The sequence below is a fragment of the Rhinoderma darwinii genome, chromosome 7 (assembly GCF_050947455.1).
Source record: "Rhinoderma darwinii isolate aRhiDar2 chromosome 7, aRhiDar2.hap1, whole genome shotgun sequence".
Classification (NCBI taxonomy): Eukaryota; Metazoa; Chordata; class Amphibia; order Anura; family Rhinodermatidae; genus Rhinoderma; species Rhinoderma darwinii.
The window spans coordinates 36455408-36473595 of NC_134693.1; the positions used below are offsets into that span (position 1 = coordinate 36455408).

The 18188-nt window shown below is 39.1% G+C and overlaps 1 protein-coding gene across 3 annotated transcripts in view; it reads right to left on the bottom strand.

The window, feature by feature from the left end:
• Positions 1 to 18188, bottom strand: part of DPYD (dihydropyrimidine dehydrogenase) — a 751325-nt gene that overhangs the window by 570372 nt on the left and 162765 nt on the right. For all 3 annotated transcript variants that reach the window (XM_075833172.1, XM_075833173.1, XM_075833174.1), the window contains exon 4: positions 9372 to 9459. In XM_075833172.1, the coding sequence (XP_075689287.1) occupies positions 9372 to 9459 (88 nt within the window). The remainder of the gene's footprint in view (positions 1 to 9371; positions 9460 to 18188) is intronic.

The following is an 18188-nucleotide window of genomic DNA, read 5'->3' on the forward strand; positions in this document are numbered from 1 at the left end:
CTTTATCTGCCATTGCAGAGATAGACGCGGGTCCCAGAGGTGGGACCCGCATCTATCGGACATTTATGGCATATCTTATGGATATGCCATAAATATCCAAGATGTCCAAGATGGTAAAACCCCTTTAAGTGTCAGTTCACACGTTGTGTAAATACTGCGAAAAACCCGCAGCAAATACAGTAGCAGCAAAGTGGATGAGATAAAACAAATCTCTTCCACACGCTGCGTAAATACTGAGCGGAAAAAACATTTAGAAATTGACCTGCAGTGCAGAATTTTATTCCGCAGCATGTCAATTGTATTTACGTAAACGCTGTTTAGTTGTTGCGGGTTTTCCCTATTGAATTCAATGGGGAGGTGAAACCCACAACAAATAGCAGTAGTTGCATTTTTGCCGCGGAATCACTGAGAACCCGCCACAAAAAACGCAAGTTAAAAAAAAAACATCTTATACTTACCCAGAAGTCTGTGTTCCTCCCTCCAGCGCGGCCTCCTGGGATGATGTTTCATCCCATGTGACCACCACTGCAACCAGTCATGGGTTGTAGCAGTGGTTACATGGTCACAGAGGCCAGCCTGGATGATGTCAGAGGGCCAGCCTCCTGGGATGACACTTCATCTTATGTGACCGCCGCTGCAGCCAATCACAGGCTGCAGTGGTCTCCTGGGATGAAACGTCATCCCAGGAGGCCGGCCTGCTAGCAGTGCTAAGTACTGCATTTTTCTGCAGCGGACATTCCGGGTGAAAAACTGCATCACAGTTTGGTGTGGTTTTTTGCACCGAATTCCCTGCGGAAAAGAGAGCGTATCCGCCCCATGTGAACTCAGCCTAAAGAGTGAATATTCAGTTTAAAGTACTGTAGTAACATGGAAGTAGTGGAGAGTAGATTCTGCTGTAAATTCGTATGGTACATGTGTAAAAGTAATATGTTAGACAGAATTATCTAGCCTGACAAGTAAAGGGAATGTAAGGAGGAAAAAACATTCTTAGCATGTTTCTCTATTTCATTCAACATGGCGTTCAATTTAGATTTTATTTATTGAGATGCTACAAATACTAACGTTATAAGCGAGGATATATGATCCAGCCTGCACTAAAAGATGGATGTAAACTTGTCAGATTCAGTTAGATCCATTCTATATTTTAGCTTTTAGTGTTGGTAAAACTGTAAGGGAAAATGAAATTTCTTACACTCTCCTTCAGATGAAAAATAAAGTAAAACTGGAAACAAGAATGTAAACACTACATACAGGGGTGTAGCTATAGGGGGTTCAGAGGTAGTAGTTGTACATGGGGCCTGATGTTCGAGTGGCCTAAGGGCCCATCTGCCACATAAGAGGACGCCAGTATTATAAATAGCACATGGTAGGAAGGGGCCCTATTTTGCAGATTTTGCATTTGGCCTAGGGGCTTCTTTATACCTCTAGTATTTGTGAATACCATTTATGCAATTTTACTTTACATACCAACCTGACGTCAGGATACAGTCTACTGTATGTGTGTGCAGTGTAAAATTTGGGATGTAGTTTCGTCTTTTTTATTCACATTCACTGCCATTCAGGTGATTTTAGTGCTACCACTGTGCTACACTAATTTTGGAAGTCATTGTCATCAGTTTATTGCATAAAATTGACCTGTTAACTAAATATAAGTCTGCTTTAAGTGTTTTCTGCCATGGGATCTCACCCAAGATTTTGGTATTAAAAGATAAAAAGCTTAAGAGAAAATTCTGACATGTTCGAAAAGCAAAATAGTTCTTGATTGTAGCAAATTTGGATGCCGTTTAATAAAACTGAAGACGATTATTAAAGGATTTTGCTGCTCTTAACAGGTACTAAAGGTATAAAATCTTAAGTAAGCTCTAAAATCCCTTAATGCATACAAGGTCATATGTTACTTCTTATTTAAAATCAGTTAATCTTTCCATAATTCGGGATTAGCAGATCATAAACATTTCTGAAAACACATTAACCCCATCCTTCACTTGACTTGCTAGAGTATGTCAGATCTATGATAGTAAATCTTACATAAAACAAAATTACAAGTAAAAAGTGCAGGTTTTACTTTAAAAAGCAGCACAGCCGGGTTCCTAAATGATAAAACACTATCCCTAATCATTGTCTTTCACCCCTACACATTCACTGTATAATTAACAGGATAGAAAGTGTAGCCATCTGTCATTCTTTCTATTACAGTGTTCAAACTGACACCAGAAAGACCTCCATGCCATCTTCTCATTCATCTAATTGCTCTGATATGAGTTTTTAATAGGTAGTACATTTAGCACAGTACAGCATATGGCCTAAAAAAATAAAATAAAATAAAGACGGAAAATAAAACATAACACCACATATAAAAGTTGACTAAAGTTAAATAAACTGAAAACAATTGTCTTACAGTATATTGTTACAGTGTGTTGAGAAATGACCTACATAAATGGTCTTGTTAATGATTGATTGTTCGAAAAGTAAATTTTTCTTCAGATATTGACAATTAGTCCAGAAAAAAAGACACATGGTCCACTGACTACATCCTAGTATTTCATATATCACGTACCGCATCTAGGCGGTGCCAGGATTGGAGCTCCACGTTGGTCGCAGGTAAGGCGCTCTTCACATCACCTTTATGAATCACATTTATCATACACACTGGGAAAGTTTTTTAGGGGGGCTTTTTTGCAGCTTTTCTATGCCAGGAAACGGTTGTAGAAACGTTGGCACAGATTAAAGCATTAAGGAAGGAATATATCAAAGTCACAACTGAAACAATGCCAATGCTAAATCTGCCATATGGTCGTATTACGGCTCTGTGTTATATGGAACAAAAAAAGGGCACCCAAAGAAACACATGGGGCCTCAACTGTGCCTCCATATGTCCTGATTTCATACAGAGGTGTACAGAGGGTTTTTCTTCCTTTTAGGATTTAGTAGAAAACCAATAATAGAAACAAAAAAACATTGCATGCCATATTACAGAGGTAGTCTTCCCTAAAATTGCTACTAGGGGAGAATACCTCCAACTTAGAGCACCCAGCAGAGCACCATATGGCGGCACACAGAGTTCTGTTGGCTCCGTACTGGGTCAAAGTTCAACTTAAATGATTATAATGCAGGGTTTACTTTGAAGAGCATTTTCAGAAATGACCTGATCCCTAGATTTTGCAGTCCTCCAGAGATATTGCAGCACAGACTGTACAGTGTCCATGTTTCATGGTTTGCATAAGGTGAAGAAATGGAGGCAGAGTAAGAGGCTATGATTACTGTTTCCATATTCAGTATAATATCTCTCTGTGTGCCTCCTATTTATTAGAATAGAAGCGTTGCAGCGCTATACTGAATATGAGAGCCTAAGAGACAGAGACTTCATGCAGCCTGGACACTTAGCAGACTGTTCTAACATTGAGCATGTAATCAACACATCCCTTCTCCTATGTACTCCATTCTAAAGAACGAATATGTCATCAGTCTCTACTAACCACTCACACTGAAGGGAGTTGAGTGATCCCTGTTCCACAATACGGCCAAGTTTGGATGACTAGCATCTGCTATAGGCAAATCTGAAGTGGATTTTTAAAGGAATTTGCAGCAGAAATCTGAGGCTTTTATTCAATGGGCTAATGCACAGCTTTTCTGTTTGGAATATTGAGCATGCTGCAGATGTTAAAATCCACATCTGGGTCATTATTTGGAGCTGATATCTTCTGTGTATAAAATACCCCAGTCATTTGTGTTGGATGTGGATTGTGAGCAGATTTGTTCCGGGTTTTGGTGCGGAATCTGCACCTAAATCCTCATCAAATCCTGAACACGCGAGCATGGACTAAGGGCTCAAGCACACGGCCGTATTATCAATCCATGTTGTATGGCTCCATAATGCAATAAAATCCTCATTAATAATTATAGAAAATATCCTCAACAGGTAAATAATTATAGGTAAATCTACTAGTTAAGGGGTTATAAAAAAAAAAAAGGACTGTTGTTTTTCTTCCAGAAACAGCGCAACTCTTGGTCCATGGGCAGTGTCTGGAATTGTAGCTTGGTCATATTTAAGTTAATGGAGTGGTATAGCTAAAAACCATTACAACACACAAAAAAGTCTGATGGCAAAGTCAGCTCTGCTCCATTTGGAGAAAATGACAATTCAACTAAGCTCAGTGATACTGTTTCTTTGCTGGCACAAAAAGCAACTCTTTTAGGGTATGTGCACACACACTACTTACGTCCGTAATTGACGGACGTATTTCGGCCGCAAGTACCGGACCGAACACAGTGCAGGGGGCCGGGCTCCTAGCATCATAGTTATATACGATGCTAGGAGTCCCTGCCTCTCTGCAGGACAACTGTCCCGTACTGTAATCATGTTTTCAGTACGGGACAGTAGTTCCACGGAGAGGCAGGGACTCCTAGCATCGTATATAACTATGATGCTAGGAGCCCGGCTCCCTGCACTGTGTTCGGTCCGGGACTTGCGGCCGAAATACGTCCGTCAATTACGGACGTAATTAGTGTGTGTGCACATACCCTTACACTGTAAGTCATTCAGAAAGTGAGCTGAACTTTTCAAAGCTGTCAGAAAATGTTGTGGGTTAGATCAAATGACTCCAGCAGTGAGCATCACCTGTTTTTTAGTACATGGCTGATGTGCCACTTAAATGAGGAGACTGCAATGCAACCTGCAATGCGATTAAATGTTAAAGAATTGGAGGGATCTGAAGAGGTGACTTGTGTTATTATGGTAGATACACTATGCCAAGTCTCTGTGATTTGAAGCCAAGGTCTAGGACATTAGGCCAAAGGAAGTGTTGAGTGAAATTCTACAGATTTGTTTCCGCACTTGTATGCCTTTTTTTTGTTCCAAGGCCTCATGCACACGGCCATAAGGGTTTTTACTGTCCGCAAATACGGATCCGACGGCTTCGGATACACATCTGTAACCATCCACAATTGCGGAAGTGCCCATAGACTTCAATGGACGAGTCCGTACCGCAATTGCGGACAAGAATAGGACATCTTCTATATTTTGCGGATCATTTCTACGACCTGGACACATTCGTAAATATATGGAAAGGTGTCTGTGGCCAATAGAAATGAATGGGTCCACAATTTCATCCGTAATTACAGATTCCATAATTATGGATTAAAATTACAGTCGTGTGCATGGGGCCTAAAATGATGGAGGCCTCGGATTTATAAATTACATCCACACATCTATTACCTATTATAAAATCCCTAATATGGCTTGTTCACACAGTTCCAATTTGCTGCAGATTTTGCATGGATTTTTAAGCCAAAACCAGGAACGGAACCTAAACAATCTTTATATATATATATATATATATATATATATATATATATATATAAAAATGAATTTCTGCTGTCGGTCCTTTATGCACTGCCAAACGACTGGACCAACCTGCACCAAATTTGGCACATAAGTAAATCAGGTGCTTTCGAATATTTTGTACCAGGTTTCAGCTCTGTAGGGCCTACCGTTCTCTACATATTCACAAAAAATTGCAATACAAAAGAAAATATGGCACTACTGGCTTCCACATCAAAATATGCTTAAAAAATATGCATGCAAAATCTGCACTTTGTGAACAAGGCCTAAGAGTAAAGTCTCACAAAGGGGCCACCGGGTATCGGTGATATGATTCGGGGTAGTTTTCACATGGATTGTTAATAGCCATGTGGTTTTACGAATAAAACTGCTGTTTACCTGCAGAATAGTGCGGCCATTAATGGCCACACGCTTTTGCAGGTAAACAGCAGTTTTACTCATATAATCACACAGCCATTAACAAACTTGAAAACCATGCTGAACAGAGTTCATAGAGCCTATGAATAGTCTGCCGGCAAATTGTAGACAATGGGTAAGCATTAGCCCTTATGGATACCAGACTGCCTGAGAAAAACATTTTAAACCCATTTATAAAACAGAAAATAGGTAAATATGTGTACAATTGCATTACTTTTGTGTACGGTCCCAAGTTACAGCCTGTATTATAGCCTAGAGCTGCATTTACAATTCTGCTAGTTGCTATTGGAAACAGACTACAAGCCTGTTGTCAGACTCACGTTTCAGAATAACTATGCTCCTGTATTTCAGGGGGGAAATAGAATTTCAGATTACAGTACAGTGACTGGTAAAGATTGCACTTGCCAGAATGCAAATAATTCTAAAGAAGAATGCAGACATTGAGTCAGCAAGGAGTGCTAGGAAATTTTAGGTCAGAAGACTGCAGAATTTTTGAGGAAGCACTTTTTTACAATAATTTTATTGTCAGAAACTTTTGATAAATAAGTCAGGCTCAGTGCAACCTTAAATCACTGCCTACTTAAACTGCACATTTCTATGTGACAGAAAATACGACAATGGGGCTTCATAAACATACTGTTTGGCCCAACGCCATATTTTTCACTGCATTTACCGCAGAAAACTTTGATAAATACATTGATAAATGTGCCCCATTATCCTTCATTTGGAAAAGAATACAAAAAATGTAATCTCATATGTGTAGAATAAACTATAATGTATTTACCGATGTTCTTTGTGTAAAATGAATTCTAGTTGGACTTGCTTTATTCAAGCTGGTCTGCTGATCTTGTTAATGCAATGTACATAGCTTAGCGATCAAGTAATACAATGTGGGAGATTTATCAATAGTATCAGTGTGTGTGAATCCATGTAATGGCAAAAATTGCGCTAAACATATATCTAAACAGTACACTAGGCATAATATATTTGGTGCTACTCGCTAGGTATGTTAGACACTTTTTCTCAGGCCACCTCATGGCTGCCTATACACCATTAGTTTTCACAAAACAAAATATTAGCAGACGTCTTTAAAACATTTGGCATATTTTACTACTCCTTTTAGCCATGTCCCCACCTTTCAAAAAAGGCGTAAAAAGCATCTAAAACACAAGGGGGTATTTATAAAGCCCTCTACGCCAGTTTTCTGTGTACAAAAGTGGAGATTTTGTGATTTTTCTACTTTTACGCTGCCTCCGCCACTTTAAAAAAAGAAAAGGCAGGGCTTAGCAGGTGGGGCAGCTAAACTATAGCACAAATCTACTTCAGCTCTGTCACAATCTAAGGGTATGTGGACCCAGTAGGCCACTCCGCTGTAGCGGAGAGGCAGTTGACCAACTCACGGTCTATGCATAAAGTCTATGGTAGGAGTGTAGCACAAGGGTACTTGGGACAGATGGGGCTGGAGGTGATGGATTGTGCCAGATGTGGCGGATGGTATCCGGAAAGACAGGAGACAGCAGACGTGGAGTAATCCAGCAGGCGGGGCAAGGCACGGCTCAGGTACTATACAGGCTCGGGAACAAGGCACAGCACGGGATACAGGATATAAGAGGCAGGCAGGACAAGGGAACACTGGGAGCAGGAAAACACTAAGGGACCATTTTCAATACAGACATGGGAAAACTACAACAATGCCCAGGCAGGGAGTGGAAGGGTGGAGCCCTTCTTATAGTCAGGACAGGGGTTGATTAGGGAACTTTAAAATTGTGCGCACGATTGTCCCTTTAAGGCACCTTAACAGTGAGAGTAGGACTAAGCCGGCCGTGAGTGCTGGCGTCTCCTAGGAGGGAGAGGCCAGCAGGAAGCCAATAGAGTGTGGACGCGGGCGTCACCAGGTAAGGAATGGCGGCGGTCCGCGACCACGGCCGTGACAAGCTCGTAGGTAGATTAGATTTGATTGTTTTGGTGTGCACCTCGTAATAAAATAGGTATGTCTAACTTAAACTTTCTTTAGATTAAGACTGGTGTATGAAAAGCCACTCTTAATAAATTGCCAACAATAAATTTGGCACATATAATGTATTCCACTTTTTTTTTCTAGCCCATTTTCCTTGCTGAATCTCCCCTAATGTATCTAAAGATTCCAGCTATGTAAATATAACCCCAGTCATTATCAGAGAGGAAATATAAACTGTAGGATCACCTTAAGGACTCATCCACACGCTGCGGAATTGCCGCGTTTTTTCTGGACGGAATTTTGGACGGAAAAAACGCAGCAGAATACAGTAGCAGTATAGAGGCTGAGATGTAACAAATCTCATCCACATGCTGCTTAAAATTTCCATCCTGAAATTGATCTGCGGTGCGTATTTTTCAGACCGCAGCATGTCAATTGCTGCTACGGAAAGTGTGCAGAATTGCTGCATTTTTGGAATGTTTCCATCTCCTAACATTGGGAAAAAGCCAGCTTTACGCACCATTTTCTGCCTTAAAAACCGCATGAAATGGTGCGTTGTTGCCGCAGCGGAAAGCCTTTGACTTTCAACGGAATTGCTGCAAAAACAATGTGATTGTTTTTCACGATATCTTCAGTGTACTCAAATAAAAGAGCTCCCAGATTAATATGTCGGGGGCGGCAGCATTTACATGGCCTGTTACTCAATTGCTGGAAAGCACAAAGGGCTTAGGTTAACAGTGTGTTAAACTATAGTGGAGCGCTACAAGGCTGAATGAAGGATCACGCAAGCAAGACTGGACATCTCTTTTTGATATGTATTGAATATATGAAATGTTCTCTACAGCGTATGACTGTTTATGACTTATACTCAGTGGATTTGAACTCTATATTTTTAAGCCATCAGTCTTACAGTAGATTGAACATATCAGAGCTGTGGTGGCAGAAACTTAAACTGCTGCCGGTATAAGATATAAAAAATACTGTTTCAAGTACTACAAGTCTGGTTTTATTTAATAGTTCATTATAAGTAATATCACCAGAAAAAAAAAATCATTCTATTCAAAGGGAGCTCACCAGCTTCACTTTACTGAATGGCTTCTGAAGTATCCTCTAATAGTATTTCAATTGTATTCTTAAAAAATCCTTTGTTTAGCATAACTACAACAGTGTGGCATGAAAGCATAGTCTCAAATTTCAATTTCAGGACATCCCCGGACTGCGGCATAACATCATGTCTGGGTGTATGTGCAGTCAACCTTTCTGCATAGCAACCTTCTTCTTCTAGTGTCATAATGGGGAATCTTTAAGGGATCAAAATCAAAAATTGGTAAAAAGAGGTTGTCCAGGATTAGAAAAACGGGTCTGCTTTATTCCAGAAACAGCGCCACTCTTATACAAGGGCTATGTCTGGTAATGCAGCTCAGCCAATAGAGGTCTATGGGTGCTGTAATAAAGCTCTGTACAATTCAGAGGTTGTAGGGAGCCATAATACTGTACATTTGTGTGCATGAGACTTTATTCTCATTTCAAATTCAGCCTTGTAAACTGTTTAATCGCATTACATTTCTTCATGTGCAGCATGAATGTATGTGATTCTGTGAATTATTTCCCAGAGGAAGTGTCTTAGAATTAGCTACATATACTAGAAGGTTTTACCTTATTTGCAATACTTGTGATGAATGACTTGATATCCAAGTTAGTTGGGCAGCTCTTTTGACAAGGAGCATCTGCACATTTCAGGCACCTGTAAAACAAGCGACAGCGATAAATATTTTATAGGGCAAAGTATTTTCTCTTACAGTGAAGGAATGAAACCATTAGAATCGAGAGGTTGTGAACTCAACAACTGAATTACATGCAACAAATTAGATTATATACAAAAATCAATAATGGTCCCCATCACATCACCTGCTACAACTAAATCTTGTAGCAACCATATAAGAAAGAGAACCATCTCTCAAATTAATATTTCATGTAAATATTCTAATAGGTGCGGAAATGTTACTATTTAGAGTTCCACATCATAATTTAGAGGCAAATAGGTTATCTGTTTCCAAATATAATTTGACTGAATTATATATTAAGGCTAGATTCACACAAACGAATGCAAACAGCCATTTTTCACTTCCGAGTTGCACCCCTGCAGGTCCCGTTTTCACGGATCCTCTTCGACTTGAGTCTATCAAGGGATCTGTGAAAACTGAAGAAAATAAGACATGTTCTATCTTTCAACGGACCCTTCACGCGGTTCGTTGAAATAACGACCGTGTGAACGTTCCCATTGAAATACATGCGTCCGTGTGACGCCTGTTGTTCTAACGGCCGTCACACGGAAGTATACTACGGTCATCTGAATTTTGCCTAAGAGTGGTTTCAGGACCTTTATCCTTAAGCCTGAGTGGAAAGCACTCTTGATCTGGAGGACCTGGCATGCCTATACATTAAGGTCAGCTCATTAATTTCAATGGGATTGGAGTAGTGCATTGCTTCCCCTGCAATGGCTCTGTTGCCAGGATGTCCCACACATTACAGTTGATTGCTGGTGGTCCCAGCAAGGAGACACCCTCTGACCACCTTATTGTTTATGGACCCTTCTAAAAAATGAATTGCTCAAGGTGGACAACCTATTTAAATTGTGGAGCAATAGGTGTGGGTTTCAAATATTGTAGTTGTCGTATATTTACATTTGTTGATCACTTTTAAGGCTGGAATTGATGCACAAATCTGAAATATTTCCCCATGTAATTAATATCTATGTTGTTCTAGCTCTCCATTCAGATTAACAGGACAGAGCTGCCATAACAGGCACAGCTGTACGTACGGACGTGTAGTTATGCATATATAAACTATGAAAGGGACCCTTCATTCTACTGTTCGGTCCCATGAGTCAGAACTGGAAGTCCTGGAAAACCCCATCAATAGATTTTGTACTCTAAAGCTAATTTTTCAATATATTATCTTAAGTATCCAGGAAAGAGTACTAGCAGCACCTAGAGCCCAGAAGTGCCCATGATCTACAAAAGTTACAAGATCAGAAAATTACTGGTGCTTTCCGCATTTTTTTTTGCCAAGTATCAAACAAAACAATTCATATATCTCATACTACTTCTTGTCTGATCAGATTCACTTGAGATTAAAGTTGAAACTGAATAATAAAAGATGGTTACACATAGTTATGTTTTCAGCCTTCCATAATATAATAGTGACTGGTACATGATATTTGAGTGATGGTTAATACATACACTGAATTGCCACTTTATTAGAGACACCTATCTGGCAGTGCCTTGCTCGTCCTTTGGCCTTCAGAACGGAATCAATTTGTCAAATCATAAATTCCCTTAGTTGTTGAAATTGTTCTGCAGGAATATTGGCCCATGCGGACAGGATAGATTCTGGTAACATGTCCTTTTTCCATATGGTAAACAGCTGCAATGATGGGATGAACTTGGTTGGCCACAATGGTTAGGTAAGCCCTATTGTTTAACGGTCCAAGTATCAAAGGACTCAGCGTGTGCCAAGAAAACATGCCCTACACCAGGGTTGATAGATTAATGCTGCTTGCACCTTATTCTGACCCTCCTATTAGCACAGTGCTACATAAATCTGGATTCATTTGACCAGGCTTTTTCTTTTTTATTGCTCAGTGATCCAAAGTTTGCAGTTTTTTGCCCTCTGGAATCTTGCCTTTTCTTTAGACAGCAATGGAACTAATGCTGGTTGTCTGCCGTTTTAGCCCATCCATGCTAAGAAACTACTAGTTGCGCATTCGGCCAAATTAATTGGAGCTCCATCGTTGCATTTGGCTGCAATTTGATTGATTGTTTGTCAGATTTGATTCTTGACATCCTCCTCTGACCCCTTTCATTGACGAGTTGTTGGCATCCATAGGATTCCCTTTCTCGGGATGTTTTTCTCTGATCACACCGTTTTTGGTATACTCTCAACATCATTGCATGAGAAAACCCCATAAGGTTGTCAGTTTTTTAAATACTGGCACCGGCTAGTCTAGCACCGATGACGATGCTTTGTTCAAAGTTTCTCTGATCCCTCAATTTTCCCATTCTGATGTGAATTCACACTGAAACTGATCCACGGAAAACGTGCTCACTTGATTTTATGTGGCACTCCGGGGTCACATGTCTAGCTTCCAAAATGGAGAAGCTCCAATTGTAAAAGGTCTGTTGCCCCTAATAAAGTGGCCATTTAGTGTATAGTAGTTGTTCACCAGATTATGTTTTTCAGTAAGCAGATTCCCTTTTCTTAAAGTGCTGCCATATGGGGCCACAGTGAAGTGCCACATTCTTCCCTAGAAGTAATGCTACTCGGGGAGCATACCTCCGTAAGTCAGCAAGCGAGGGAACATGCAACAACTTTTTTTTCTTATGGATTCCGTAAAACTCTCTGTCTCCGTACGACATAGGAGGTCCACAGAGGTACAGTATGGTAGTCATAGCAGTGTGTGGGTGCTCTATTACAGATCCATACAAAACAATTCCGTAATACGCCCATTCGCATGAGGCCTTAGTGGAGGCAGCCACAAAGGTTTATACTGTATACTTATATGCATTTGCGAATGAAGACTAATTCTATCTCAAATATTCCTAGACACAATCATGGCATGAGGTACACATCTACAGTTAGATGCGCTGTTGAAGGAGGGCATGTTAATTCATGGAGACAGCGCCAAAGCGCATAAAGAGAACATTTATTGTGAAACTAAAAAGAATCTTAAGAGACTCTAAAATACTAAATATTAATGTTCTGGATCAATTTTTATATTTTTTTCTGTCAATCCTGCTCTAGGGAAGTTAATAGTAAGATGCCAGGAATCTTGGTTCATATCTTACTGTGCTATTCTGGAGACCTTGGTCAATTCACTTTACACTACACCAAGCACCTAAATTAAATTTAAAGCTCTGCTGGAGAGACAGTATTGAAAATAAATTCTTTTTATTGCTCACAGTGCTTGGATAATTCTACTTTTCATAAAAATAAAGATACTCATTATTATGACTGCGAAGTTAAATAGCTTAACATACAAGTCTCTTGCATACTGAATATCTCAGAGAAGGAAGTAGTTGCCATATAAATAAATCTCATTCTCTGAAGTGTCTTGGTCAATTCTGCATTCATACAGTAGTTGTGAACAGACAATACATTAGTGATTGCAGCTGGAAGCACAGTCACCCAAGAGCTGCTCATGCAATCTGACACAGTTGCATTTAAATAGATTTCATTTGCTTAGCGAGTCATTTTGCCACTGACAATTATAAAGCACTTTGCACCTTTTATCACTGCAGACTGTAGGGACAATTTTATTCGTAGCATATTTAACTATATCCTGTGAAAATAATAAAAATCATGCATGAAGTTTATTAGTGTAGAGACGGTAACAAATGGCGCTCCCATCAAAATATGTCATTCTTTATACTCTTCAAGCATCAATATGGAAAAAAAAATACATTTTAAAAACTAAGATGTAATAGAAAATCAGATAATGGAATATTAAAAGGGATTGTCTGCTTTTGAAAATCCATTTTCTAAACCCTGTTAGGAAACCTTGTTAATTGAGAGGAGTTCCCCATTTAGGAATCTCATCTATTAGCCAGAACAAAGAGCTGCTACAAAGAGTGTCTCTTGCTCTGGAGGACCCAACAAATCCATGCATTACACGGTCAGCCTGTTGATTTCTAGGAGAACTGTGGAATGCAATTTGCACGTCTGACTCCAGGACTCCTCAAAAACGGGGGTAATAAGCTGCATCACATGATTCTTTTTTCAGAGCTATTGATTGGAAGAGGATCATGTAAAGTACAATTTGACTCCACAGAACAATTTAAGCCCCCTGTTCGGCACTTTTTGGGGCCGTTAAGTAGATGCAACTACACTAACTAGTATAGCTTTATTAGGGCAATAGTCTGACATCCTCATACAACTGTCATAGTGATAGTTTCTCTTTTAAAACGTTTTTAGCCACCTACTGGCAATTTTTCACATATGTTGCATTTCAATTGTCCAGAGAGAGGACGGGCGCAGTGATTTTTTTTCCATTCACGAGATTCCTTCCCAAATTCTACAATTCTCGGATAGAATATTTGGCAGTTTCCCATATAGAACATGCAGTACATTGTGCCGTTTTAAGAAGACGTTAGGTGAATATGGTGATATATATTTCCTTAAGTGCTATAAAAGTAATTTACTTAAATTGAAACATTTTACAGTTACAAAGAGACATGCTAATTATCACTGAAGATACATTTATATTTACAGCACTTGAAACATGAAACGCTTCTACAACTCAATCCAAATGAGTTGAATGTTGACTTTGAAGTGAACAGACCGAGAATATGACTCATGTTTGAAGACTATTCCACAGTTTCTACAGTTTACAGCAATCATATTAATTGCACAGTTTATTAACCCTGCTTTGCTCATTTCATTCTGTATTCAGATCCGACAAAAATATGAAACAATGTGCACAGACAATTAACAATAGTAATAAATAAACCTGTTTACATTTGTGTCTATTGCTTTTCGGCAGAAGTTTTGGTATTTTTTACGGCAAGAACAGTATAGTCTGCAGTGGTATCCTTGCCATAAAAAATACTGCAACCCCCAATAGAACCTGATGGCCCCCAATAGAAGTCAATGTATCTGTAAGTATTCATCAAGATTCGTCATAAAATACATTTGTCATGGCTCGGTTATCAACGGAAAGCATGATGCTTATGTCAACAAAGCTTAAAACGGAAACAGAAATTTATATGAATAAGAGAAAAATAATTGTGGTGGATTCCTAATTCGAACTGTGAAAGGAGAATTTAAAATAATTATTACCCCACTTAAAATTAAACATTTTAAGCAAGGTAAAAGACACTATGAGAATTCCCATAGTATTCCAGCTTGTTTTCACCTTCCCCCTTTATTTTTCATCCAATCAGAACAAACTGTTTAATGTGCCCCCTTTTGTATAGGGGAAAACACTCACTGAGTCTTAATTCTGAAAACAAGTTTATACAAAACCTAGAGATTTTGACTGTGGAAACGAACTGATAAGATTTCAGCTGTCTTTATTTTTTTTTACTTTACATGTTTACACAAAGTTACAGAGATCTAACTTTCTAAGCCCTCATGGTTTGATCCAGGGGAAGGCAAGACAAATCCCCCTGGACAAGTAAAACAACATTCTTCCCACCTTAGTTATAACTCTTAATGCCATGATGTACTGTATCTATTTTTAATGCTTTTATTTTAGTTGGCATGACTTCTTCTACATTCTGAGGTAGTACAATTCAAAGTATCACTACTCTAACTGTAAGGAACCCTTTCCTCCATGCATAAAGAATGTCCCTTGTTCTGTAAAGTTTTTAAATTAAAGCAGTAAACCTCCTCAATTTAGCCAGTGCCAAGCCAACTATGTCTTAGAGATCCAGTTTTCGGGTAAGAATGGTAAGTTTTCTAGCAGCACTGGGATTTTGGCTGAAATCCAACTAAGGGAAACACCTGATGGTTTGTATGTTCTACTCCAGTTTGAGGGGGTTTACTCCAGGTACTACAAAAACATACTTATCGGTTAATTGGTTTCCTATGAAACTGGCCCTGGTGTATATATACATATATGTGTGTTGGAGATAGGGAAATTAGATTGTGAGTCCATGTGAATGATGTGAATGGTAACAATCTCCGAACAACCCTGCAGAATATGTTGCCACTATATAAGCTACAGGAAATAATAAAAAGAATTTAAAAAAAATCAACAATGATTAATCTAAACACTGCCCTTCCTTAAACGTCACCCTAACTTTAAAGGGTGATATATTCCTATCTCAGACATTTATGGCATATCCACAAGATGTCTGATGGATGCTGGTCCCAGGGGTCACAAGAACCCCATCCCGCATGGTGAAGTTGTCTCTGGCCACCAATCTTTTGACTCTCTCTATTTTGTTTTATGGCCATAAAATGTCTGAGATATGAATACCCCTTTAAGTAGAATGTATTTATAGAGTTCTACCTCCACAGCTAGCAATTACAAATACTTCAGCATGAATTCAATCAGATTAATTTGCCATGATAATTTCCTTTCAATAAATCATGTTAAAACATTTTACTCATCATTTTTATACATTACAAACTAATAAGCATGTAGCATGAATAAGGCAGACATTAAAAGTACAAAAAGCTATAATTAAACTAGAGGTTTTTTTATTCTTTATTATACAACTAGGTAACAAAACAAAATAGAATAAAACAAAAAAGCAGCTTGGCAGCAGAAAAGCCATTGCAAAGATTACTAGTTATGGCGGAGAACATCCTCACCAAATGATTTCTCTTTTAATTATTGAGCTGCTGCAGTTTGCATATAAACAGCTGCTGCGAATGTCACATGCAAATGAAGCCGGGTGGGGGGAGAGGGGAGCACAGTACCAAAATGTAGTGTTTCGCCATTTATTTCTATATATTCCCTATTACTGTGAATATGCCACTATGGACGGGTTCGTGTAATAATACCATCTTGCAATTCTCTAAGCACTGTACAGACTAAAGTGCATCACACTGCCATTAATCCCACTTATCATTCTGACAGCTTAGTAATTACACCACTGCTATAGCCAGGTAGGCCTAATAAAATATCAACTGCTGAGTTAGAGTACATGCTGGAGAGATGTTTTATTAAACTTGGGGGGTTGATCATCAAGTGACATTACTGTTGACCTATTTTTCTATTTGACAATAAATTATACTTTGACCATGCCATAATAGATATTACAAAGTGCATTTGCCAAATAGAAAAAGGTAGCGCATTCCACAAGCTAAGCAAATGGCATAAATAAAATAGCAGGAAAGGCATGCCAAAATGTTATTACCTAAATTGTTTTAAATGATTGATAACATGAGAAATCACATCCATACTGTTAAAGGGACAGTAAAGCATATGGCAATAACCATGAATTCCACATCATTTTTCCATTGAAGCAGCATTTAAATAAAGCTGAAATCCGCCTTTGTAAATTTGTCTTTCGATATTCTGGTTCAGCTGTTATTAAGAAATTTCAAATTTAGTCTAAAGAGTTGAAGAGTGTAAACGCAAATGTATAAAATGGATAAGTGAAAGATAAGTGGGCAATTTTTACGGCATAATCAAAAAATGTTGAATTATACTTTTAGAAAGTAAACTCTTGCTGTGGGTTTTTTTTGTTTTCCAGAGATTGAAAACTCTTACTCTTCGGAAATGTTTTCGATTTTTGACTCACTTACCTCTAGGATCTGAAAGTTTTCAAGAGTGAATTTGTACAAACATGACTTTAGTGGGGAGTTTAACATAAGCGACTAACTTCTAGGATAATTAAAGTAACATTCCATAGTTTCTATTATACAGGCTCTTTGAGGCATTTCTCGAGGTACAATTTGAGTGCCCTGAAGCTTAAGGTTGTACTTACATAAGTTATTTCTCAAAAATATCACTTAGCAGTGGGACACCCAGTGATCAGCTTATCGATGGTGGACGGGACCCTCAACTGAAAAATATTGTCCAAAGTGGGCATTCGTGGCAACAAAGTTAAAGTAAACTCAACCATAAAATCTAAAGTAATACAAAGTGCTCTACATAGATTATCACTGGCCTACTGCTGTGTGATTCTACTGCATACTGATTTATCATTGAATTCAATGTTTAACAGTATGCAGTTAGCTCCCTCTGGTGGTGGCTGCAGGTAGGCAACGTGTTATTTCATAAATCTTTGTCTATGTAGGGAATTTGGAGCAATGTATTACAAAATCAAAGCTTTACCACTACAAAAATATAATGAGAAAATAATCAGCACATCATTTTAACCTATTTAGATTAAAGAAAACAAACAGTATTCAAGGATGGACACTTCAAATTCGACTTACTGGCACAATGGCTATAAAACAAAGGTATGTGGCCACGGCTGCCATCAGGGCAGTACAGGTGGTACTCCCATCAGGGGCCCGGGCTAAACAGGGGCCCGCCGCGACCGCTGGAGATGTAGCTATAGGGGTCGCAGCAGTCGGCAATACATCTGTTAAATGTTACTATAGTAACTGGGGACTATATAATAAACTACACGGCCCTTCGTTCCCAGTGCAGTGGAGGTCCCGATGTCTTTGACGTCATGACGTTGCACCGCACAAAACGTTGCAACGCTGGATGGAGTCAGGACCTCCACTGCGCCCGGAGCCGACGAAGAGGAGGATAAGTATAACATTACAGTCTGCTGGGGCCATGTATTTAAGCCTACCATGTGGTAGGCTTAGATACTGGGCCCATCAGACAGGATCACACATGGTGTGATCCTTCTGCTGGGCTCTGTATCGAAGTCTATCTTGTGGCAGGCTTAGATACAGGGTTGAGAAAGGCTCCAGTGGACGGAGCTGAAATGTTGCACGGGCAATAAAGTACCTACTTTTTTCACCTTAACTATTGGAGTTGCTGCTCATTTTTCGATTCCT